The sequence below is a fragment of the Giraffa tippelskirchi genome, chromosome 13 (genome assembly GCF_054371585.1).
Source record: "Giraffa tippelskirchi isolate mGirTip1 chromosome 13, T2T-mGirTip1v1.2.pri, whole genome shotgun sequence".
NCBI classification, from domain to species: domain Eukaryota; kingdom Metazoa; phylum Chordata; class Mammalia; order Artiodactyla; family Giraffidae; genus Giraffa; species Giraffa tippelskirchi.
In genome coordinates this window covers 33,729,949-33,754,493 of record NC_137287.1, presented here as the reverse complement: position 1 = coordinate 33,754,493, position 24,545 = coordinate 33,729,949, and the positions used below count along the sequence as shown (strand labels likewise).

The window sequence follows — 24,545 nt, the reverse complement described above, 5'->3', positions numbered from 1 at the left end:
CAGAGAGGAAGTCATGTGAGGACATGGTGAACAGGTGGCTGTCTGCAACCCAAGGGGAGATTCCTCACCAGAACCCAGCCATGCTGGCAACTTCATCTTGGACTTCTGGCCTCCAGAGCTGTCAGAAAACAGATTTCTGTTGTTTAAGCCACTCAGTCTATGCTATTTTGTTACAGCAGTTTAAGCTAACACAGGAGGATTCTCCTGAAAGATTTCAGGGAGAACTCAGCTCTCTTGACACCTTGATTTTAGACTTCTGGCCCCCAGCACTGTGAGAAAATAAATGCATTTTGTTTTAAGCCACTAATTTGTGAAAATTTGTTACATTAATATTTATATTAATAAATATTAATACATTTCCATTTGCAGGGCCAGGCCAGATGGTGAACAATCAATCAGGCTGAACCTATTCACCAAAGGGTCTCACCTGCCCCCTGTAACATGTCTGGCAATTCACCACCTGAATGAACTAAATACAATATAAGAAATCATATAGTAGACCTTCTAATAATGCAGGGGTGGGGGGGCACCAACCTTCTGCACAATCAAAAATTCAAATATAACTTTACAGTCTGCAGATTCAAACAACCATGGATTGTGTCATACCACAGTACTTATTTAGTGAAAAAAAATGCTTCTATAAGTTGACGTATGATGCACAGTTCAAACCCATGTTGTTCAAGGATCAACTATAATAGTCTAAAAGTACTGTGGCTGTATCTTGAGTGCTTACAGCGTGCCAAGAACGATGCTAACTGCTTTACAAGCATCATCCAATTTTTCCCTTGCAGATATGGACAAATTTGGTACGAGTTGATGATGAAAACTAGCAGCTGCTCCTGCCTCCAAGGCACTCACAACCTGGTGAAGGAGTCACAAGTGCTCTGATGGGAAGAACGGAGAGGACTGGGCAGGCCCAGAGACTCATCAATATGAACTGGAGGAGGAGGAATCAGGGAAGGCTGCCTGGAAGACGTGACCCACAAGCAGGGTTGCCACTCTGCCATAACTTAGTGTAGGGCCCTCGGGGCAGATCTGTTTTGGGCTTCATGAATGAGGAAGGGACAAAGTATCAGGGACCAAGGACTCCCCAGCTTCCTGCTTAAGGAAGGGTCCCAGAAACTGCTCTATAACACTTCCCCTTACATTCCACTGCCTTAATCCCATTGGTTTAACCCCATGACTTCACTCTACTGCAAGGGAGGCTGGGAAATAGTTTTTAATTTAGAGGACTTTTCTGGTGGTGCTAGTGGTTAAGACTCCACGCTTCCACTGCAGGGGGCACAGGTTCAATCCCTGGTTGGGGGACTAGGGTCCCACATGCGGCCTGGCATGGCCAAAAAAAAAAGGATGAGACGAAAAAAACAACACAAAAAAAATTGAGGGAGAGGCATGTGCCCAGCAAAATATTATACAACTCTGGGGAAAGATGAGAATGGATACTGTCCATCCTTCAGGGCGTAAAGGTTAACAGGGTCCAGATAGAAGAGTTTGAACTTGACCCTGAAGATTGTTAGGAATCCTGCAATGATGTGAATTCCCTCAACATCGCAGTGAGGGACCCAGACTCCCAGCGGCCCTCCAGCTCCTGAACATATCCCATCCCTTTTTCCTTCCCTCTTTCATTCAGCAAATTGTACTTTTTGAGCAGCTCCAATGTGCCAGGAGTGCCTGGGTGGGGAGAGATGGTTATTTTAAATAGGACCATCAGGGAAGATCTCGCTGAGAAGAGGATGCCTGATCACAAGCCCAAAGGAAGCGAAGGAATGGGGCAGGGCAGATAGGTGTCCTAGGGAGAAGCACCCTCAGTGAGCAGAACAGTCAGTGCAAAGCACGTGAAGGGGAACATGACTGATCATGGTGGCTGGAAGAGAGTTGGGTGTGAGATGGGAAATGGATGACTGCGCGAATCCTGGCCTCCCTTTCTGCCCAAGGTAGAGGCCTCCAGGGGTTTGAACAGAGGACAGATGTGATCTGACTTTTGTTTTTAGAAGATGACTCTGCCTGCTTTGGGGGCTTCCTGGTGGCTCAGGTGGTAAAGAATCCACCTGCAATGCAGGAGACCCGGGTTCGATCCCTAGGTCGGGAAGATCCCCTGAAGAAGGGAATGGCAACCCACTCCAGTTTTCTTGCCTGGAGAATCCCCATGGACAGAGGGGTCTGGTGGGCTACACAGTCCATGGGGTCACACAGAGTGGAACACGACTGAGTGGCTAACACTTCCACTTTCTGCCTGCTCTATTTTCACAAGTTTTTTTTTTTTTTTTTTTGGGGTGCCATATACAATCTTTATTTTTCTCTTCCTGACTTACTTTGCTCTATATGACAACTCAATTATTTTTAAAAAATAATGACATTAGTTTCTAACCCAATAATACTTTATAACATTTTTTCATATTTAGCATTCTTTTTCAATCTTTTTAACACTCTCCTTCACATAAATATCTAAAAAAACACCTAATTCACTTTATTATTTTTTTTTTAATTTTTATTTTTTTTATAAATTTATTTATTTTAGTTGGGGGCTAATTACTTTACAATATTGTAATAGTTTTTGCCATACATTGACATGAATCAGCCATGGGTTTACATGTGTTCCCCTTCCTGGACCCCCCACCCACCTCCCTCCCCATCCCATCCTTCTGGATCATCCCATTGCCCCGGCCCTGAGCCCTTGTCACATGCATCGAACATGGAATGGTGTTCTGTTTCACATATGATAATATATATGTTTCAATGCTATTCTCCCAGAACGTCCCACCCTCACCTTCTCCTCCACTTTCTGCCTGCTCTATTTTCACAAGTTTTTAAATAAAACAACAACTCCAGAGGTGTCTATGCCATCTTCCTCAGTGACCTTCCCTCTTTCATTCAGCAAATTGAACTTTTTGAGCAGCTCCGATGTGCCAGGAGTGCCTTCCACCCAGACATTCCCTGAGAACAACCCAATCAAGACTAGAACGGGGTCTCAAGATGCACAGACAACTCTCCGTGTACTGTCCCAAGGAGTTCAGGAAACAATCTGTTTCCTTTGAGAATATTTATTTATGTTCCTTGGTCACCCTATTAATGCCGTGCCCAGTTTTATCCATAAAACTTAAGTTAATGCTCCGTAAGTGAAGTAAAAGTGTTAGTTGCTCAGTCGTGTCTGACTCTTTGCAACCCCGTGGACTGTAGCCCGCCAGGCTCCTCTCTCCGTGGGATTTCCAAGCAAGCATACTGGAGTGGGTTGCCATGTCCTTTTTCAGGAGATCTTCCCTACCCAGGGATGGAACCCAGGTCTCCTGCATTACAGGCAGATTCTTTACCATCTGAGACACAGGGGAAGCCCAAGAATTATGCATATGTGCACTCTTTACATCTGTGGTCCTATGTGCTTGGAAATTTACTCCATCTGCAACAGCTGTATCGGACTTCATTTCCTATTCAGTTCAGTTCAGTTCAGTCGCTTAGTCGTGTCCAACTCTTTGAGACCCCATGAACCGCAGCACGCCAGGCCTCCCTGTCCAACACCAACTCCCGGAGTTTACCAAAACCCATGTCCATTGAGTCGGTGATGCCATCCAATCATCTCATCCTCTGTCATCCCCTTCTCCTCCTGCCCTCAATCTTTCCCAGCATCAGGGTCTTTTCAAATGAGTCAGTTCTTCACATCAGGTAGCCAAAGTATTGGCGTTTCAGCTTCAACATCAGTCCTTCCAATGAACACCCAGGACTGATTTCCTTTAGGATGGACTGGTTGGATCTCCTTACAGTTCAAGGGACTCTCAAGAGTCTTCTCCAACACCACAGTTCAAAAGCATCAATTCTTTGGCACTCAGCTTTCTTTATAGTCCAACTCTCACATCTATACATGACTACTGGAAAAGCCATAGCTTTGACTAGATGGACCTTTGTTGGCAAAGTAATGTCTCTGCTTTTTAATATGCTGTCTAAGTTGGTCACAACTTTCCTTCCAAGGAGCAAGTGTCTTTTAATTTCATGGTTGCAGTCCCCATCTGCAGTGATTTGGGAGCCCAGAAAAATAAAGTCAGCCACTGTTTCCACTGTTTTCCCATCTATTTGCCATAAAGTGATGGGACCGGATGCCATGATCTTAGTTTTCTGAATGTTGAGCTTTAAGCCAACTTTTTCACTCTCCTCTTTCAGTTTCATCAAGAGGCTCTTTAGTTCTTCTTCATTTTCTGCCATAAGGGTGGTGTCATCTGCATATCTGAGGTTATTGATATTTCTCCCGGCAATCTTAACTCAAGCTTGTGCTTCCTCCAGCCCAGCGTTTCTCATCATGTACTCTGCATATAAGTTAAATAAGCAGGGTGACAATATACAGCCTTGACGTACTCCTTTTCCTATTTGGAACCAGTCTATTGTTCTACGTCCAGTTCTAACTGTTGCTTCCTGACCTGCATACAGATTTCTCAAGAGGCAGGTCAGGTGGTCTGGTATTCCCATCTCTTTCAGAAGTTTCCACAGTTTATTGTGATCCACACAGTCAAAGGCTTTGGCATAGTCAATAAAGCAGAAATAGATGTTTTTCTGGAACTCTCTTGCTATTAGATGCCAATTAACACGGAGGTTCTTCATTCACCTGATGTTGGAGACGATGAGTGGAAGAATGAATGAAACGAGTATCAGATATTATATTATTGAGTACTAAGAGCAAGAAGACACCACCCTTATGGCAGAAAGCAAAGAACTAAAGAAATCAGTCCTGCGTGTTCACTGGAAGGGCTGATACTGAAGCTGAAACTCCAATATTTTGGCTACCTGATGCAAAGAACTGACTTATTTTAAAAGACCCTGATGCTGGCAAAGATCGAAGGCGGGAGAAGGGGACGACAGAGGATGAGATGGTTGGATGGCATCACCGACTCAATGGACATGAGTCGGAATAAACTCCAGGAGTTGGTGATGGATAGGGAGACCTGGCGCGCTGCAGTCCATGGGGTCGCAAAGAGTCGGACACGACTAAGCGACTGAACTGAACTGAACAGCAAGGATAACAATAATTAACAAATACCTAGCATAGGTTACGGAGAAGGAAATGGCAACCCACTCCAGTACTTTTGCCTGGAAAATCCCATGGGAGGAGGACCCTGGTAGGCTGCCTTCTATGGGGTCGCACAGAGTCGGACACGACCGAAGCGACTTAGCAGCAGCAGCATAGGTTAACAGCGCAGGCTCTAGAGCCCTATTACTCGGTTCGAATCCAAGCCTCGCCACTTAGCTGGGTGACCTTGAGCGAGTTATGTGACGGCTCCCGCACTCGCAGGTCCATCCCACCCAGGCCATCCACCATACTGCCAAACCCGGGCAGATGAGAGCAAACCTGTGCCCATAAGAAACGAGATTCTTCCGGGCTGCCCCAGACGGCAACGCTGGCGCGCACGCGCAGTTCGGCAGATGGGCGTGGCCACGAAGCACCGCAAGGGAGGCGGGCGCGCGGGGGGTGGGGCCGCGCCTGCGCAGGCCATCCCACTATGGCGGCCGCCTGAGAGCTGTGGTGAGAGGGTCGGGGGACGCTTCGGGCTTCGGCCGGCGGCGGGTAAGCCTTTTGGAGGAGCGGCGGCACGGAGAAGGCTGCAGGAGGCCTTCTGGCACCGAACCTGGCCTTGAAGCGCCGGCTCCCCCACGGACTTGAAGCCTGAGTCCCCACTCAGCCTCAGTTTCCCTAAGCGAGGGTGTTGGGCTGAGGAGTCCATGCCTGCCTGTGGGTTTCCGTCTGGGGTCCAAGCAGCCCCCTGGGTGTCGGATTAGGAAGGGACGACGATGCACGAGCTGTGACTCCCCCTTGAAAGGGCATGATTAGCCCTCCAGCTGGAGTTCTCAGAGGCGGCATGACAGAGGGAAGGAAGAGCCCCAAGGACCGAGGACCCTAGAACCCCTGACTCTGACCCGCGCCGTGGCCGGGGCCAAGCCTCAGCCCCCCAGCCCTGGGCCTCGGCTCCGGAATCGCACCCAGTTCCCGGTCGTTGATGACCGTGTAACACCCGGCAGAGAGAGAGCCTGGGAAGCAGGCAGGACCCCCCAGATCCCGGCAAACTGCTTTTAGCGGGCAGCCCTGACAGGGTTAGGATGACAGCGTCTGCGTCAGGCTCCCATAGCCTAGAAGAATGAAGGACGCTTGTCAGCAGCTCTTGTGAGATGAAGCTGCAGCACGAAGGAGGGAGCGGAGGTCCCATCTGCAGTTGGAATGTCCTTTCCCTCCTCCCCAGTTAGGAGAGGGGACTGAAGCCCATCCAGCCCCAGAATTCCCAGACTGAGACCGTGAGTCAGCTGTTCCTAAGTAGAGAAACTGACTATTGCCTTTTCCCATCTTCCAGCACATCCTTTAATAATTACTCTTATCAATGCTATAATGATGAAAGTGAAAGTGTAAGTCACTCAGTCCTGTCTGACTCTTTGCAACCCCATGGACTGTAGCCCCACCAGGTTCCTCTCTGTCCTTGGATTTCTCCAGGCAAGAATACTGGAGTGGGGAGCCATTCACTTCTCCAGGTGATCTTCCCGACCCAGGGATCAAACCCTCGTCTCTTGCCTCTCCTACACTGGCAGGCAGGTTTTTTACCAGCTGAGTCACTGGGGAAGTTGAGCACTTACTATGTTTTGAACCCTGAAAGTGATCATTGTCTTGTTTAATGCTCACATAGACCCTGAGACAGGTCCAAGCTGCCCCTGTAATTCCCAGAGATCTGGTTCTAGGAAAAGCCCCTTAAAGGGACTCCCCTTTACCTAGTACTCCATTGTAGGGTGTGTTTCCTGGAAGGCCCCGGCAGGTTGGATTTCAAAATAGAAATTTCAACAAGTTTACAATCATACACCTGAACGTGCCCGATCTTGTCTGATCTCAGAAGCTAAGCAGAGTCGGGCCTGGTTAGCACTTGAACGGGAGAAATTTCAACTGCAGGTTAAGAATACGAGCTTATTTTTTTGTCTATATTTAAAAGTATTAGTGTATAACTGCAGTGTTACATCTTTCAGCCCTCAGGGAGCCAAATCTGCCTTTAAAACGATTGGTCATGGTTGGTCCACACTGTATTTAGACGGGATCCTCTTCGTGGATCCATCCTAATTTTTCCAGTCCTCATTGTTTGAGGGCTTTTGCCTGTGAGGCAACAACCCTCCCCACCCACCCATCCCCAGCATTTCTCCTGCATCACTTTCATTGACACCATGAAATCTTGCATCCATTTATCAGATTCACAGCTTCACCTCACAACCCACTTGCTTTGTGCTGGCTTATCGTGTCAGATAGAAAAGCCAGCACAGAGACTAAAGCCAGCATGGAGTGACTCTTTTATAGAAAACGTTTGTGTTGGTACTTTTGCTTCTCCGTGGCAAGTGCTTAAATGTAGGAACTCCAGTTATGTGGACTCAGATTATAGACTGTGGCTTATGATGATGCCATTTTCCAGTTGAAGGAATGGAGGCCCAAGAGGTTTCATGACATTTGTGGGGCACACCACTCATGCACACATCTATCCAGATAGGAGTGGTTCCTATCAGGGGTCAGGGATTGTGGCAGGTTTGTGTCAAACACCTGAAACCAACCCGAAGACAAGAAAATTGTCTGCACCAGGGACTCTGCTCAGTGCGTGACACACATCCTCCACATCCTGCTGGCTCTCAACCCTGCAAGCTGAGAGTATAGATATAGCTGAAGAAACTGGTCCAGAGAGGTGAAGTAATTTTCTCAGGGTCACACAATGAGGAGGTTGGAGACAAGATTTAGCACCTGCTCCGCCCAGCATCACAGCCCTAGGCTCTGTCCACATGCTGCCGCTGTCTGATGCTTTTTGATGAGGTGGAACATTTGGATGGAGGAAGAGCCTTCCTGGATTTTTTTTTTTTTTTTTTTTTTGGCCAAGCTTAATGGCATGTGGGATCTTAGTTCCCTGACCAGGGATCAAACTCACCCCCTGCGTTAGAAGTGCAGAGTCTTAACCTCTGGACTGCCAGGGAAGTCCCAAGCCTTCCTGTTTTGTTTTGTTTTTCCCACATTTTAGAAAAGTTTATTTTTGTGTGTGTATGTTGGTTTCTGCCAAACATCAGCATGAATCAGCCACAGGTATACTTATGTCCCCTCCTCTTGAAGCTCCCTCCCACCTTCCTCCCCATCCCACTCCTCTAGGTTGTTACCGAGCCCCAGTTTGAGTTCCCTGAGTCATACAACAAATTCCCATTGGCTGTCTGTTTTACATATGGTAATGTAAGTTTCCATGTTAACTCTGTATACATCCCACCCTCTCCTTCCTCCCCTCTCCACCCTCCCCGTGTCCATAAGTCTGTTCTCTATGTCTGTGTCTCCATTGCTGCCCTGCAACTAATTTCATCAGTACCATCTTTCTAGATTCCATATGTATGCATTAGTATATAATATTTTTTTCCTGACTTACTTTACTCTATAAGCTCTAGGTTCATTCACCTCATTAGAACTGACTCAAATGCGTTCATTTTTACGGCTGAGTAGTATTCCATTGTATATATGTACCACAACTTTATCCATTCATCTGTCACTGGCCATCTAGGTTGCTTCCGTGTTTTAGCTATTGTAAATAGTGCTGCAATGAACATTGGGTACGTGTGTCTTTTTCAGTTTTGGTTTCCTCAGGTATATGCCTAAGAGTGGGATTGCTGGGTCATGTGGTGGTTTTATTTCTAGTTTTTTAAGGAATCTCCATACTGTCTTCCATAGTCCAAGCCTTCCTGTTTTTAACCACTTTGCCCCCAGCATGGTTTTCAAAATTTTAGTTATTTCTGGGTCACCTTCATAATTTTTCAAACCTGTATATCACCTGTACAATGATTCCTTTCATTGATTTTGCTTTAAATCCACTCACTTTTTTTTAAGTTTAAAAAGAAGATTTTAAAACAAATGGTATGTGGACAGCTGGAGTCAATTTCTAGGAAGAAAAAGATTATAGGGAAAAAACTACTAAATGTGACATGTAAATTGTGATTAAATATTGGTTTAGGAAAAACTAGCTGCCAGAGACAGTTGTGTGACTAATGGAGAAAACTGACCATGAACTGGGTTTTAAATGATGTAAAGGAATTGTTAGTTACCTCAGGTCTGCTAGTGGTCTTTTGGTTATGTAGAAGCATGTTCTTATGAAACAGACAGATGCTGAAGAATTATTTAGAGTTAAGATGTCATGATGTCTAGAAGGTGCTCAGTTCAGGGGAGAAAAAAACCTAGATAGATTGATTGATCACATATGACAGAGTGTGAATGATCATTGAATCTAAGCAGTGGGTATATAGCTGTTTATTATGCTGTGCCCTCAACCTGCTAGTATTTGAAATTCTTCATAACAAAAAGATGGGAAAAAATAAAAAGGGTAGGAAAACTGTTTCAGTATAAATGGAAATTTGGATCCCTTGCCATATATAAAAGGTTACCATGAAAATGAACACAGTGCAAAACAGAGTAATAGTTCTGTTTATGTTCTTGCCAGGGCTCTGAGACTTTCACCTGCAGGATTACGAGAGGATTGAAAAGAGAAACCTTTCTTCAGGGTGAGCCGGAGCGCTCTGCCCCCTGGATGGGTCATTCACACCGCTTCCCTCTGGGAGCTGCTGTCTGAGGACTTGCTCTCACCCCTCAGGTGCTGCCGTCCCTGGTCAGTGTGCAGCCCGGCCATGGTCACCAGCTCCCGTGCCCACCATGGACGAGATCACATTCAGAAGCAACACCGTGCTGTCAGATGTCCACCTGCATACCCCAAACAAGAGGCACCTCATGGTGCGGCTGAACGGCATGGGGCAGCCGGGTAAGGTGCCCACGCCCCAGGAGCCCACTGTGTTTTCTGCGTCCTCACAGAAAGGACGGGGAGGACTGGCTTGTCTGACTTACCCTCGCAGCACTTCTTCGGAGCCCCTGTCTCACAGAGTAAGCCCCTCAGCTTTCTCGAGCACCTGCCGTGTGCCAGGCCGGCTGCGATGCTGGGAAAGTGGAGGGAATAGGCTGAACTCTGCCCTCGGGGAGCCCACGTACCAGTCGGAAAGACGTGGCCCTCTCCCAGGCTGGCTCCCCCAACCAGGGCCCCCTGGTTTTCTTCCCACACACCCTCCCCAACTCCTCTAGCCCAAGGGATCTTTTCTCTTTTTTTAATATTTATTTTTATTTAATTATTTGGCTGCGCGGGTCTAAGTTGCAGCATACAGGATGTTTGATCTTCTTTGCCGCATGCGGGATCTAGTTCCCTGACCAGGGATCAAACTGGGATCCTCTGCACTCAGAGTGCAGAATCTTAGCTGCTGGATCACCAAGGAAGTGCCCCAGGGGATCTTTTGAAAAATGCAGATCACACCACTGCCCAGATTCAGACCCTCCAGTGGCTTCCCGTGCTCTCAGAATGAAACCAGAGTCCTCGGCCTTTGAGATCCAGGCTCCTGCCCGAGTGTCCTCACTTCTCTCTCCCGCCATCAATGCCCTGCAGCCACTTCCAGGTCCTTTCTGTCCCTCACACCAGACACACAACTTCCTCACCTTTGCATCTGCTCTTCACTCTGCCCAGAACATTCTCACCTCCCGGGACCTCCGTGGCCACCCTCCCCAGCTCATGTCACCCTGTGTTTACTTATTGCTCTGTTGCAATTAGTCATTCTCCCTTTCCCTCGTGGATTCCAGGATTCAGGAAACTGGCTCAGAACAGATGAGCTCTTTGCCCTGGGGGTCATACAGCAGGGGCCGGGAGGACTCTGGCCGGGGACTGTCCACTCAAGTCCTGGCAGCCCCTACCTCCAGCCTGGCACTGTACTCTTACCAAAACCTGTCCCAGTGACTCTCTGGGCCCCAGGTGGTGAGGGACCCGGCATCCGTGTCCCAGACTCCAGACCTCAAGGCAGGACAGTATGGCAAGGAGGGCAATGGCCCAGGGGTCGGAGAGACTGAATTTGGATCCTGCCTCAGCTTACCCACAGCTGCGTGACCTTGGTCAGCTCACTTAACTTCTGAGCCTCAGTTTCCACGTCTGTAAAATGGAGCAACACTGTTGTGTTCATGGCTGCTGTGAGGAGTAAATGAGAGCACTTGAGCTGAGTGCCTGCAATGTAGGTCAGAATGTGGCTGCTCTGAAGGCCACAACTTCACAGCCGAATCACACGGGCCTTTTCTGCCGCCGTCACGATGTCTCCACCTGGCCCTTTTTTTTATTTTCCGCTGTGGTTTATTATGTGACAGTGAACATAGTTCCCTCTGCTATGCAGTAGGACCTTGTTTGTCTCTTCCTCTCTCCCCCCACCCAGCCTTTAAAACTCTTTCCAGGTGAAAATTGAGGAAAGGAAATACAAAAGGAAATCTCTGCTTGTGTGTTTCCCTTTCAGTCTTCCTGTCCCAGTTCAAGCTTCTGTGGGACCAAGACTCTCAGACTGACTCAGGGGCCGAGGGTGGCGATCACACAGAGGGGAACCCTCCCACCAGTGGCATCTGCAGTCGTGTGGGGGCCTCCCTCCAGGCGGGGGCTGACACCACCACCTCAGAGGGGTTGGCAGCTCAGCTGGACGAGGACGGGGACTTGGACGTCGTGAGAAGACCCCGGGCTGCCTCTGCCTCCGAGCCACCGGGGCCTCCGAGAGACAAGGTACATCCCATGATCCTAATGCAGGAGGAAGACGACGTTCTGGGAGATGAAGCCGCAGAGAGCAGCCCCTACAATATCATCAAAATAGGTAAACGGCCACTCACCTGCCGCCAGGGCAGCGCCGCAGTGGGTCAGGGCACATGGCCCCCTGAGCGTGGGCTGGTCCAGGCATCGCAGGGCGGGCTGGGTCAGCAGGACCGGAGCACAGACACTGGAGCCCGCTGGGGAGCATGCCAAAACGTGGTCTGATCCCCCTCCTACTCCTGACTCCTTAGTGACTCCCATTGCCCTCAGGACACAGTCCATGTGCTCAGCTTAGCTCTGCCCACCTCCCTAGCCTCAGTTCCCACCATCGCTGACCCCCTCACCTTCCATGTGCTTCCTCACCTGCGAACCTCTGCTCGAGCGCAGCCTCCGTCCCGGAGGGCCTGCCCCTCCCCTGCTTCCCTGGCTGACACGTTCCCGGTTGTCATAGTACGAGTCCCAGCTCGGCAGTCAGGTGTTCCAAAAGCCTTGCCGCTGCTGCTGCTGCCACCTGCGTCAGCATTCTGAGCCCACACAGCTGCCTGGCTGTGGGTTGTTGGTGGAAGACTGGGCCAGCAGGGGCAGGCAGCAGGGAGCCCTGGCAGATTCCAGAACCGGATCAGGGCAAAGGAAGACGAAGAGGGAAGTAGGTCCATAGGCAACCTGGAGGAGCGGGTGGACCGATCAGATGGCCCAAGGGGTGGGAGCTAGAAGCTAGAGGGGCAATGCAGATGGCAGCGGCAGGAGAGGTGGAGCGGAAGGGGATCTCAGTGGGCCCTCAGGCAGGGCCCAGAGCGTCCACACCTGCCCGAGGTCAGGGCAGAGGGCATTGGCGAAGCAGGGATTTTGATCTCTGGAAATGCCAGGAGTGGAAAGTGGCCAGGACAGGAAGGAAGCCAGCAGTGGTGGGGCACCTGTTGTGTTTTGATGTTCACCTTCATCACCTCACGTGGTCTTCACAGCTCCTCTAGGGGGTAGTTCAGATGAGGAAGTGACAGGCTTGAGGCTGTACAATTTGGGGCCAGTGAGGGAGGTTCTGAACCCATGTGGACCGTCTCCACAGGCAGGGCTCCAGCCACCCCAGCCCTACTCATCTGCAGGGAAGAGCTCTGATTTGATTCTGTTCGTTGAGATCCAGAGTCCAGGTGGTGCCTGAGGTCCCAGGTGAAGGCCTCCCTCAATATTGGCCCAGGTCAGGGGCATGGGGTCCCCTGGACTCTCTCAAAAACCCTAATAGAACAGCAACTTGGATTGATGGCAACCTGGTCAGCAGTCCAGCAGACAGTGACTGAGCGTCTGCAGGTCCCCAGCACACTGGTTCTAGATCACCCGGTGGGGACCCTTCTCTGTTTTCTCTGGATTATCTCTAGTCCCTGTGGCCCTCCCAGGGATGAGTATTCCCATTTCACAGAGGAGGGAACTGAGGCTCAGAAAGGTTGAGGAACTTGCCCAGGTCACACAGCTAGTCAGACTCACACCAGGTCTGTCCAACACCACCACCCATGTTCCCTACCCACGTTGTGTGATCGTAACATTGGAAAGTTCTATTGTCAAAAATCTAACATTTATTCATGGACCAGCTGGGAATTCACAGACACACAGTTCCAAGTAAATTATGAGCATTTCCCCTATTTTATAGATAAAAAACTGGAACCCAAAGAGAACGCAGAAGAGGCAGGGCTGGAACTTGGGCTGTTGGATCTCGAGTCACTTGCCTTTTCCATTGGCCTGTGACTCACACAAGTACTTTAACCTCAGAGCTCAGTTTCCTTTTCTGTGAAAGGGATATAATCTCCCCTGGTTGTGAGGAACGGAGGGAGCTGGCCCACATAGAGCTCTTAGCACAGTGCCTGGCGCATAGTAGGTGCTAAGTAAACATGAGCTGCTGTCGAGCTTTCATTCCTGGGGACCAGTCTGAGTGCAGAGGAGGGAGATGGCTGAGGAGGAGAGTCTGGGTTTCCACAGGTCTGGAGACTGTCCTGACGGGCCAGGCACCCCTCAGACACTGAGACTATTTGCCTCACCCCCTTTGCTAGCCCTGGGCTTTCTCATGGGGCTTCCCAGGTGGCTCAGTGGTAAAGAATCTGCCTGCCAATGCAGAAGACTCAGGTTTGATCCCTGGGTCAGGAAGATGCCCTGGAGGAGGAAATGGCAACCCACTTCAGTATTCTTGCCTGGAAAATCCCATGGACAGAGGAGCCTGGCGGGCTACAGTCCGTGGGGTCACAAAGATTTGGACACAGCTGAGCAAAGGAGCACGCATGAAAGTTCTTCGGGCTGGGCTTTTATGCTCTTACAAGGCCACTGGGATTGTTTAAGTATAAACTGGCTTTCCCATGAGGCAGGAGCTCCCCACCCTTGACCCTGGTTAGGGAGGCCTTTGAGCCCACGAATGAGGTGATGTTATTTCTGCGTCTTGTGAAGGAGCAACCCATGGCTCTGGTGCTGAGAAGGTCAGTGACTCATGCCACCAGCCAGATCCGTGACCAAGCCTGGGTCACCCTCAGCTCTGTGAGCTCAGTCCACATTCTCACTCAAGGGAAGCCAAGCACCCCTTAAATGCAGCCGGAGGCAAAACTGAAGTTCACGGTACCTCTGGGAGAAAAGACCAGGCTCAGACTACCGAGATCCCCGTGGGAGGGTACCCCCAGCTTGGCCAGGCAGACTGGAAGGAGGCCAAGAAAGATGGGATGAGGCCCCTCTGCAGGGGGACCTGAGTCACGGCAGGGAAAGTGGGCCAGGGACAGTGCAGGGTCCACAGAGACTGGGGAGGAGGTGGGGTGGGGCCTTTGGACTGAAGGTCCAAAGGCAGCTGGAGAAGAGGGCCCCCTGGGAAGGCGCCTCTCACACGCACACTCACACCGACACGCACCCACCCTTCGGCTTTGCTGTTTGTTTTCCCACCCTTGCTCCCTGCTCTTGGTTTGATGTGAGCCAAGCTGCCCTGCTGCGCGTGTGTCCTGGTATTTGATTTGCTGGCCGTCACCATCTGGCTTAAAGATGCGAGAGCCGGTTCTTCTCTAACAGGAAAAATGTTTGCCGTCACTCTTTCTTCTTGATCGCATAGTTCTGTGCTCCATCCCGACCCCAGTAACCGGCACTAGATTGTGTTCTGTGTTTGAGAATACTTCAAGTGGAGTGTGGGGTATGTGTTGGTGGTTAAGTTGGGCCAAGTTCTCTTGTGACTGGAGTATCCAGGCCGCAGTCTAGACTTGAGTCCAGGCTTCAGTGATCTGAAGGAGAGGAATGCTCACCCGCCTTGGAGGCCAGCGGATGGCCGCGTGGCCTTTGTTTCTGCTGCTGTTTAGAACGCTGGCCTCCAGCCCCCATCCCACCGTGTCGTCCACCTCCCCTGCACCCTGTCTGTGCTCTGTCCATCCCTGTCTTCACGGTGGCCCTTCTCTCTTGGTTTCTGCCCCATCCAGAGCACACTATGGCCACCCCCCTGGAGGATGTTGGCAAGCAGGTGGGTAGGTCCCGTCCACTCCCCGCGGCCCTGCAGGGTCTCTTGATTGCCTCAGGTCACCTGTCATTCCTGCCCCTCTCCCCTCCAGGTGTGGCGGGGTGCCCTGCTCCTGGCAGACTACATCCTGTTCCAGCGAGACCTCTTCCAGGGTCGCACGGTGCTGGAGCTCGGGGCGGGCACCGGGCTGGCCAGCATCATCGCAGCCACCGTGGCGCAGACCGTGTATTGTACAGGTAACGCCCGCCATCCCAGGCTGGGGGGAACGTTCTCTTCACAAAGGGTGTGCTGACTGTATAAAAAGGGAGGGAGGGAGACTGGGAATCCGACCTTGGCAGCTCTTGATTCTGCCCTCCTCCTGGGCTGGTTTCTCCACCCTCTGCTGTTTTCCCATCAACCCCAGGGTGCAGGACCAGCAGCTTGGCTGGTACCTCTGCTCACACCCCCTCAAGAGAGTAAACATCTCAGGAAATCAGGAAGAATGTGCCTCTAATAAGGCTTAAAGATGGGCTTCACAGGTGGCACTAGTGGTAAAGAACCCGCCTGCCAACGCAGGAGACATAAGAGACAGGTTCAATCCTGGATCAGGAAGATCCCCTGGAGGAGGGACTGGCAACCCACTCCAGTGTTCTTGCCTAGAGAATCCCCATGGACAGAGGAGCCTGGCAGGCTACAGTCCATGAGTTGCAGAGTTGGGCATGACTTAGCACAAGGCTTAAAGACAGTTTATTATTTTTTTCCTGATTATAGAAATCTTGCCTACTCTCTATGGAAAATTTGTAGAACAGCAAATAAAAGTTCCTCATAATTTCACAGCCCCCAGATAGTGTCAACAGTGTGCAGGTCACTGCATGCCAGACATGGGAAACCTGGGGTGAATGAAGCAGATCAAGTCGCTATATGTGGGAAGCTTCGGAGTCTATTTTTTAACTGTGTAAATTATATTCTGCAGTCTTCTCCTTTGTGTGTACATGTTCCCGAATAAGTTAGATGAAACTACATATATTCAGTGCCTCATCCTGTCAAAAATGTCGGAAAATAGAAAGCACATTTTCTGTTGTCATTAAAAGTTACTTATAAATAACTTTTAATGGCTGATTCATGTCAATGTATGGCAAAATCCACTACAATATTGTAAAGTAATTAGCCTCCAATTAAATAAATTTTTAAAAATTAACTTTTAATGATCAAGCAGTATTTCACCCCTTTTCTCTCTCTCTTTTTTTTTTTAACCATTCTATTGCTGGACATTTTGGCTGTTTTCATGTGGTTTGGCTTTTTTTTTTTTTTTTTTGCCTTTCTTTTGTACTGCAACCAATAACCTTTGTGCATCTTTGGCTGATAATCCTTAAACCAGATTCCTGGAAGTGAGTGGGACCTTTCTTAAGCTTTTGATGTGTATTAGTCACTCATTCATGTCTGACTCTTTGCCACTCCATGGACTATAGCCTATCAGGCTCCTCTGTCCATGGAATTCTCCAGACAATACTGGAGTGGGTTGCCATGTCCTCTTCCAGGGGATCTTCCCGACCCAGGGATCAAACCTGGGTCTCCTGCATTGTAGGCAGATTCTTAACCATCTGAGCCACCAGGGAAGCCTATACTTACTGTTAATGTACTTAATGATTGCTCTTTAAAAGTTTTATTTTGAAATAATATTAGATTCACACAAAAGTTGCTAGAACAGTACAGAAAGTGCCATGCAACCCCCCCCCCAACTCCCACCATGATAACATCAGGGATCACACCCACAGACTGACACATGGCATTACCACCAGCTACTCTCCAGACTTGGCCAGCGTGCTTTCTTAGGGGCAGTCTACCAGTTTACAAGAAAGTAGGATCTCAGCAGGCGATTATTATTAGTGTTATTATTTCTTAAATCTTTAATATCTGCTAGGCAGAAAGTGGTGTCTACTGAAACACTTTGCATTTCATCAGATTCTTAGTTTATGTTTCTGTGGCGCCCGTCTTTTGCGTCTGAGCTGAGAAAGGGGAAGCCTGCGAGGCAGGCATCCTGCTCAGATACCCTATGTCAGCCACTGGTCAGGAGTCTGCAGCGAAGCCACTCTGGCTCCTCGACAATTGGGTGTAAATGGCCAGTGAACTTCACAGAGTCCAGCCACCGAGCAGCGCCCGAGGGCTGTGCTCACCCCTGGAGCCTGACACCAGCATCTCATCTCTTAGTAGTTATCTTCCCCTTGAAAGAGCGTGCATGCAGGCAGCATATTACACTTAGTAAAGCCTTTTCATGAGCACTAGCACCTGCAAGCTCACAGCGACCCCAGGCAGCCTGTCACCATCCCCTCTTTCCAAGCGGGAGGGGCTGAGGTCAGGTGGCTGGCTCACGGTCACCTGGGGACCCCCCTCGGGGCCGACCAAGGGGTGGAGGGCAGAGGCAGCCCCAGGGCTCTGGACCTCCCACCCCCACTCAGCCAGCACTGCCCCTCTCAAATCTGCTTGGCACGTTAGAATCCCACAAGAGATGTTCTGACAAAAGTACCATAAAGGCTTAAAAACTGCTGATCCTGTCCTGTGCTGCCAGGCACATGCCTCAGTATTCTCTGTTCCCAAAGCCCCAGGAGCAGGGACAGGGTGTCCTGTGACCCACACCCCCACCACCCCTGGGCTCTGCATGGTCCCTGGGTTGAAACAGTGGTCCAGTCCCAGGGAGGTCTTGGGGGAGATGGCGGGGGTGCTTCATGGCTGCAGGGAGGCAAGGAGAGACATTCACAAGGCTTCCTGTGCCCTCCACGTGCTCTCTGTCCTAATTGAAAGCAAATTCTGGCAAAGCACTGCCCTGGCCCCCCTCCAGGGCTCACTGAGCTACAACTCAGTTCTCAAGTGGCGGGAATCCCCGCCTGGTCAGAGCAGCAGGCGGGTGGGGAGAAGCGATGGTGTCGACAGTGAGTAGGGCCCTGGGGCGTGGCCGTCAGCCCGCCTGACCCTGCTCTGTCCCCACCAGTCACATCCAGACGCCCTCCTGGCTCATCCGTCTTCAAGGGCGTCAAAAAGCGAGGCTCAATTTGGAGTCAGAAATGCTTGGGTTCAGACTTTACAGATGGTCTACGGATCTGCTAAGGATCCTGCCAATGCAGGGGACATGGGTTTGATCCCTGTTCTGGGAAGATATCACATGCCGCGGAGCAACTAAGCCCTGGGCACCACAGCTACTGAGCCCGTGCTCTAGAGGTACTTGGGTTCAACTCCCAGCCCTGGCTCCATCCAACCACATGACTCTGCCCCAGCCACTTCATCTGTGACAGGGGACCGTGACGCCAGCTCAGGGTCGTTAGAAAGATCAAGGGTGGACTCGGGAAGCATATGCGTGTTTCATGAGCTCTGAAGATGCTGGGAGCTCTCATCCCTCCTCTCTGTAATGCAGAGTCTGCCCCACGAGGACAATCTTCTCTAAGGAAGAGATCATGAGAAAGAGCCTTAAGGTGAACATACTTCATTTTGGCATAAAACACACGGGAGGAACATTGGTTTCCGTTTTGCACGTCTCTGCCACCGGGCCGTGGACAGGAGCTCTCTGCAGGCCGGAGCATGGTGAAGGGCCATCGCGGCCGGCACTTCATGGCTGCCCTTTGTCTCCCCAGATGTCGGTGCAGACCTCTTGGCCATGTGCCAGCGAAACATCTCCCTCAACAGCCACCTGCTCGCCTCTGGAGGTGAGGCCGGGTGGGTCCCCCCCTGGGAGGGGAACTCCTCTGTCTGGCAGGTGGGACAGGCACCCAGAACCAGGGCACCGGGAGGCGGGGTTCTGCCCGCACCCTCGGACGCCCCAGACAGTGGAGGGAGCAGACATCCTGACCTCGTGTACCTGCAGGTGCTCGATGGCTCTGTCCTTCCTCCTCTCTCCCCACGGCTGCTGCCGCGGCCCACCTCAGCCCTCTCCTCCCCACAGGCCATGGGCCCCTGTCGGGTCTCCACAGCTCCTTGTCTGACCGCTTCCCTCGCTGCTGAGCATCTTCCAGGGGCAAAGTCTGAGCTCCTCCTCTGGCTCCAGACCCCCCTCTACTCTGGCTCAGCCGGCTTCTCCTGCCCCCTCTCCTGACAGCCGCACGGTCCAGCCCTGCACCCAGTGAGCTACAGACTGACCTCACATGCCCTTCTGCACAGGGTGCCCCCCTGCCCCATCAGCCTGACCACCCGAAAGAGGAAGCTGCTGATGCAGGCGCCACCTGCCCACACCCCTCCCTCACACAGCCAGGGGTATTTCCCAGACTCGGACAGGGTCAGCTGGTCGCACAGGCTTCAGACCCTTCAGAGATTGCGCGTTGCTCTTGGAGCAGAGACCCAGCTCCTTTGCTCCTGTGGGGTCTGGTGCCTGCCCATTGGCAGTCCCTACCCTACCTCCACTCCAGACACCCTGGCCTGGCTGGAGACTTGGTGCCCTCAGGGCCTTTGTTTGGCTCTTTCCTCCTGTTTCCCTTCCTTCTGCTGTCCTGTCAGTTCCTAATCAGGCTCAGGCCTCCAGGCAAGGTCACAGTCCCCTCACAGACTCCCCTTTTCACCCTGAGCCATTGTGTTTGGACATCTGTTCGTGTGACTAGTTGATAGGCATCTGCCATTCCACTAGAGCTCCCACCCCTGAGGGCAGGGCCCCATCTGTGGTGGATCCTGTGTCATGTTTGTTGATTGCCCAGGGCAGAGCAGGCCTGAAAGGGAGGAGCATGCATAAAACACCTCCTTCTGGAAGCCCTCCCTGACACCCCATCCACGCGAGAGCCCCTCTCCTCTGTGCACCTAGCACGTCCTTTTCATATCAGCATCAGCTGCCTGCCGGTCTCCTGGGACAGGGATGTGCTTCGTGAGGCTGCTCCCTGGGCCAGCACCAGGCCTGACACTTAACAGGAAAAACGCGGGATGGGGGACTTCCCTGATGGTCCAGTGGTTACGACTACATGTTTCCACTGCTGGGGCCCCAAGTTCAATCCTCGGTCAGGAAACCAAAATCCCGCAAGCCACAGAACATGACCAAAAAACATGTGGGATGGATGGATCGTGAGGTGTGTGAGGTTCATCTTCCCTAACTGCTCAGCGTTTGGGGAATTCTGCTTGCGTTTGTTTTGCAGGCGGTGTGGTTAAGGTCAAGGAACTGGATTGGCTGAGAGATGACCTCTGCACAGGTGCGTGGCCTCCTCACTTAGATCCCTGTTCGTTCGTGGTTCCTTGCGCCACCCTGAGGCCATCCGCCTTGTGGCCTTGACTGACCAGCAGGGTCCTGCGTCCACTGGCTGATGAGTGACAGCTGCCCTTGTTGCCACGTGCCAGGCGCCCTCCACTCGTTCTGTCATTCGGACTCACAGCATCGCTGTCCCGTCTGTCCCGTAGTCCCTGGGTCACGGGGGAGGACAGGTGCTCAGAGAGGTTCGGTGCCTGCCCAGGGTCACAGGTACCGGGCAGGTGCGAACCCGTCTGTGGGACTCCAGGGCTGAGACCGTCTGCCCGCAGGAGTCGGTTCGTGGGGGTTCAGGGTCCGCTGGGCGGGGGAGATGGCTAAATTTTGCTTTTTAAGTTTCTTGTACAGACTATTTCATACTCACACCTTTGCTCTTGTTCTCTGTACAAGAATTTTTCCTGTCAGACGTGAGGTGAGGAAAACCATTGTCGTTGAGTGCACCCAGCGCACTTGAGGTCCCTCGGTTTCCCTGACAGTCCTGTGAGGGAAGCCTTGTCAGGCCCGTGCTAGCGTGGACACCACAGCCCAGAGAGGTGGAGCACTTTTCTTGGGGTCACACAGCAAGTCTGCGGGGCCAGGAGTGCCGTGGACAGAGGGGCGGCCCCTGTTCTGTTCAGGCTGCCGGCTGAGGCAGCAGGTCAGGCCCCTGGTGGCTGAGGCAGGCCCAGCAGAAAGGGCACCTCCTGCTGGGATTCGGGGCTGCCCAGCGGTGCCCAGCTCACCCACTCCGGTTTCTTCTCCTAAAGCTTACTGCAATGCAGCCCATCTCGGTGAGATGGCCCACGGAGCAAGGGCTGAGCCCATGGTGTCCTTCCGCTTTCACAGATCCCGAGGTCCCCTTCAGCTGGTCCGAGGAGGACATCTCCCATCTGTACGGCCACACCACCATCCTGCTGGCAGCCGAAGGTGAGGGCGCCTCTGCGTCACCGCACGTGGTCCTTGGGGGTGGTCCTCAGGGGTGGCCTCCCACCACGGCTCCTCCCACTTCCCTTCTGAGCTGTGACTGTTCACGTCCATACAGATTCCGTCCCGGGGTCCTTGGGATCCGCCAAGGAATCCTTCTCCCTGACGTTTGCCTGTTTTCTTCCCCTCAGTGTTTTACGACGACGACCTAACTGATGCTGTGTTTAAAACCCTCTCCCGACTGGCCCACAAGCTCAAGAACACCTGCACCGCCATCCTCTCGGTGGAGAAGAGGTGAGCTCCACGCGGGCCAGGCCACCCTTGCCTCCCAGAGGCATCCATCCGTGTTGTCCTCGTCCCTTCCTCATCCAGCGCCTGCTGTCCCTGACACACGCCACCTCATGTGACCCCCACTCACCAGCATGTGTGCGGGCGCCGTTGCCCCCATCACACAGCCACAGGGAGGAGGCTGAGACCTCAGGGGGCTGGAGCTCTGGGGGCCCGTCCAGGCCCCGCCGGGCCGTGGGCGCCCCGGAGCCCGGATGCATGGCTGCAGCGCTCCGCCGAGGCGCTGCCCGTCTGTGCCCCGCGCCCCTGTCCTCAGCCGGCTGCACTCACAGCCCAAGGGCCTTTCCACCGGACGTCCTGACACGCTGGGGCTCCTGTTGCGGGAGTGACGCTCATGGTGGATGCAGTGCAGGGCCGCTACACACATTTCCCTCTAATTCATGAGCTAGCCGACAGCTCTCCTGAAAGCAGTTTAGAATAAACAGCAGACATTGAAACCGAGCAGCTTCTAGAACTGGCCCCGTGGCAGCGATCGAGGCCGGGCGCAGAGCCATTCAGTTGGGCACGGCTGCTCCTGCAGCTTTTACACGATGAGGCCCAGGACGCCCACCTGCTTGGTCCCCGTGACCTGTGGCACCTCGTGGACCCGATCACTTGGTTTGAACTTGACATCTGCCCCTCCCCTCTGAGCCCCATCGCACGGGGGTGAGTGGAGGTTGTCGCTGACCTTCCTGCTCAGCACGCAGAGGTGCTCACTTAAAATCCGGCAGGACGGGAGGGGCCGAAAGCGCCAGGGGTGACGGCGGCGCGCTCCGCTTGTGCACAGGCTGAACTTCACGCTGAGGCACCTGGACGTCACGTGCGAGGCCTACGACCACTTCCGCGCGTGGCTGCGGCGGCTGGAGGGGCTGGCCGGCGGGCGCCTGCGCTTCGCGGTGGAGCCAGTGGACGCCTCCTTCCCGCAGCTCCTGGTGTACGAGCGCATCGAGCAGCTGGTAGGTGCGCGCGTCGGCTCCCAGCCGCGGGCTCAGGAGGCGATGAGCCAGCATCCTGGTCTGCCCGGCCCGAGCTCTCCCCGCTGATACCTGCGCTGGGCCCTCCAGGTCTGATGAGGGCCCGCTGGGTGAGTGGTCACCCGGCTTTAGGGCATGTCCTTTCCCTGCAGGCAGTGCGGACTCGGGGGGAAACCGGCAGGCGGGGAAGGGAGTACTTGGATGGGCTGACGACCGCGTTGTCACTGTGACAGTGTGTGGCCTCATGGTCTAGAGGGGCGGGTCTGATGGCCCAGGGCCCTACAAACTGGCAGGCGGGGTCCTCTCAGAGGGCCTCTGAGCCCTCACCCTGATGACAGGTGCCGGGTGCTGGCTGGCTCCCTGCCCAGGCAAGGTGAGTTCCCGCGGGAAATGGCGGCTGTGTGTGTTCCGTCCCTCAGTCGTGTCCGACTCTGTGTGACCCCATGGACTGGAGCCCATCAGGCTCCTCTGTCCTTGGGATTCTCCAGGCCAGAGTTCTGCAGTAGGTAGCCTTTCCCTTCTCCAGCGGATCTTCCTGACCCAGGGATCAAACCCAGGTCTCCCACACTGCAGGCAGATTCTTTACTCGGGAAGCCAGGGTTAACCCTACAGACACGTCGCTTCCTATTACAGTTTTAAAACTAGCACTGGGGGAAATTTTGGAAAGTCTAAAATCCCCTTAAAAATCCCTTAAAATTCCCAGGAGCTGAATTCATAGAAATCCCAAGGACTTTCGTTCCCTTGACCCCTTGTCTGCAGCCGCCCTTTCTCTGGTCCCGTGGAGACCAGGCCTGGCTCCCACTGTCTGTCCTGCCAGCAAGCACAGCATTGGGTACACTGCTCCAAGAAGCAGGAGCTGTGTGACCTGAGCCATCCTCATCCCTTAGACCACAGGGCAGCCTCAGCCTCCCAGATCCATGCCAGTACTCAGCACGCAGCTCCTCCACGGAAAAGCCCAGAGCCGTCAGAGGGGGCGCCTGCTCTCCCAGTAGCTTCCACGCTGCCCAAGTGTTCGCATCTTGTTGGGGCTTCTCTTTTGCAATTTACACCCCTTTGTGAAACTAAAGTCTCATTTGCTCACCTGGGAATCCATCCCTCTGTTTGCTGCAGGAACTCTGGAAGATCTTTGTGGAACCAGTGACGGACCCCATCAAGTCTGTAGAGATAGCTTCTCAACCGTTCTCATGACATTTCTAATAAAATTGAAAGCTCACAAAGTCATGTGCTTGAGAATTTTATCATTGATTTTTTATCATTTAAAAAATTTGTTAAGTGGATCTTCTATGATCCAGTACGGTTTTAACTCTTCATAACCAAAATCAGGGGTGTTCGGAGCAGACGTAAAAGCCGCCCCCTGGCTGCCCAGAGTCAGGGCCCCCCACAGCCATCTGCCTCGTGGGCATTTCCCTTCCTCAGCCTGGGCTGGTCCCCCCTCCCCTCTTCTCTCCACCGTGTGTCACCTCGCAGGTGTCTGTCTGTCTGGTCTTTAACCCGCTTCCCTGGGCTTTGCTGCATCTCGCCCCCGCACCTTGTCATCTCCACTCTTCCCACCACCTCTTTCCCTCCTTCTCTCTCCTGCTTTCCAGCTGAGTCCCACCTTCCCTCCCCCTTGATGCTCCTGCACACTTTCCACCCTGCCCCCCTCCCCATGAGCACAGCCCCGCCCCTGATGCCCCTCCAGCTCCAGCCTAGCCACCCCTGCCCATGTCGCTACCCCCCAAGCAGAGGTCCCATTTCTATCCTGACATGGTGGGCCAGGCTTCTCAGGTCTCCATTCATTTCATTTTCCCAACCACTCTATTCTAGTAAGTCAGCAGCCTGGTTAGGCCGACCCATTTAATGTTTAAGAAGACTTAGGCTGTTGAAAGGGAAAAGTCTCCATGAATCAGAGACCTGTGTGTCTTACACACCAATACATTCCTGCCGTCTTACCCTCCATCTTACCCTGGCCCAAAGCAGGGGCTCAGTACATTTTATGGAATTAATTGTTCAGAGAAACTGTTGCTTAGGATTGTGTTTTTCAGTTGTGGGTGCTCTTGCTTCCAGGGGCATTTGACTAAGTTTGGAAACATTTTGGGTTG

The 24,545-nt window shown here is 52.4% G+C and overlaps 1 protein-coding gene across 6 annotated transcripts; it reads left to right on the top strand.

Moving 5' to 3' along the window:
- The first annotated feature begins 5,399 nt into the window (after positions 1-5,399).
- METTL22 (methyltransferase 22, Kin17 lysine) lies at positions 5,400-23,681 on the top strand. Of its 6 annotated transcripts, XM_081559319.1 has the most exons (12): positions 5,458-5,545; positions 9,459-9,519; positions 9,609-9,773; positions 11,329-11,673; positions 15,035-15,075; positions 15,164-15,308; positions 18,675-18,746; positions 20,154-20,207; positions 21,086-21,166; positions 21,355-21,457; positions 22,278-22,446; positions 23,575-23,681. In XM_081559319.1, the coding sequence occupies exons 3-12, from the start codon at positions 9,668-9,670 to the stop codon at positions 23,650-23,652; spliced, it is 1,194 nt and encodes a 397-aa protein (XP_081415445.1). In that variant the 5' UTR covers positions 5,458-5,545; positions 9,459-9,519; positions 9,609-9,667; the 3' UTR covers positions 23,653-23,681. The 6 variants fall into 6 exon arrangements, with proteins under 6 accessions (XP_081415444.1, XP_081415443.1, XP_081415447.1 ...); XM_081559318.1 differs by lacking the exon at positions 9,459-9,519 and having other exon boundaries at positions 5,400-5,545; XM_081559317.1 differs by lacking the exon at positions 9,459-9,519 and having other exon boundaries at positions 5,400-5,545; positions 22,278-22,574.
- The last annotated feature ends 864 nt before the right edge of the window (positions 23,682-24,545 follow it).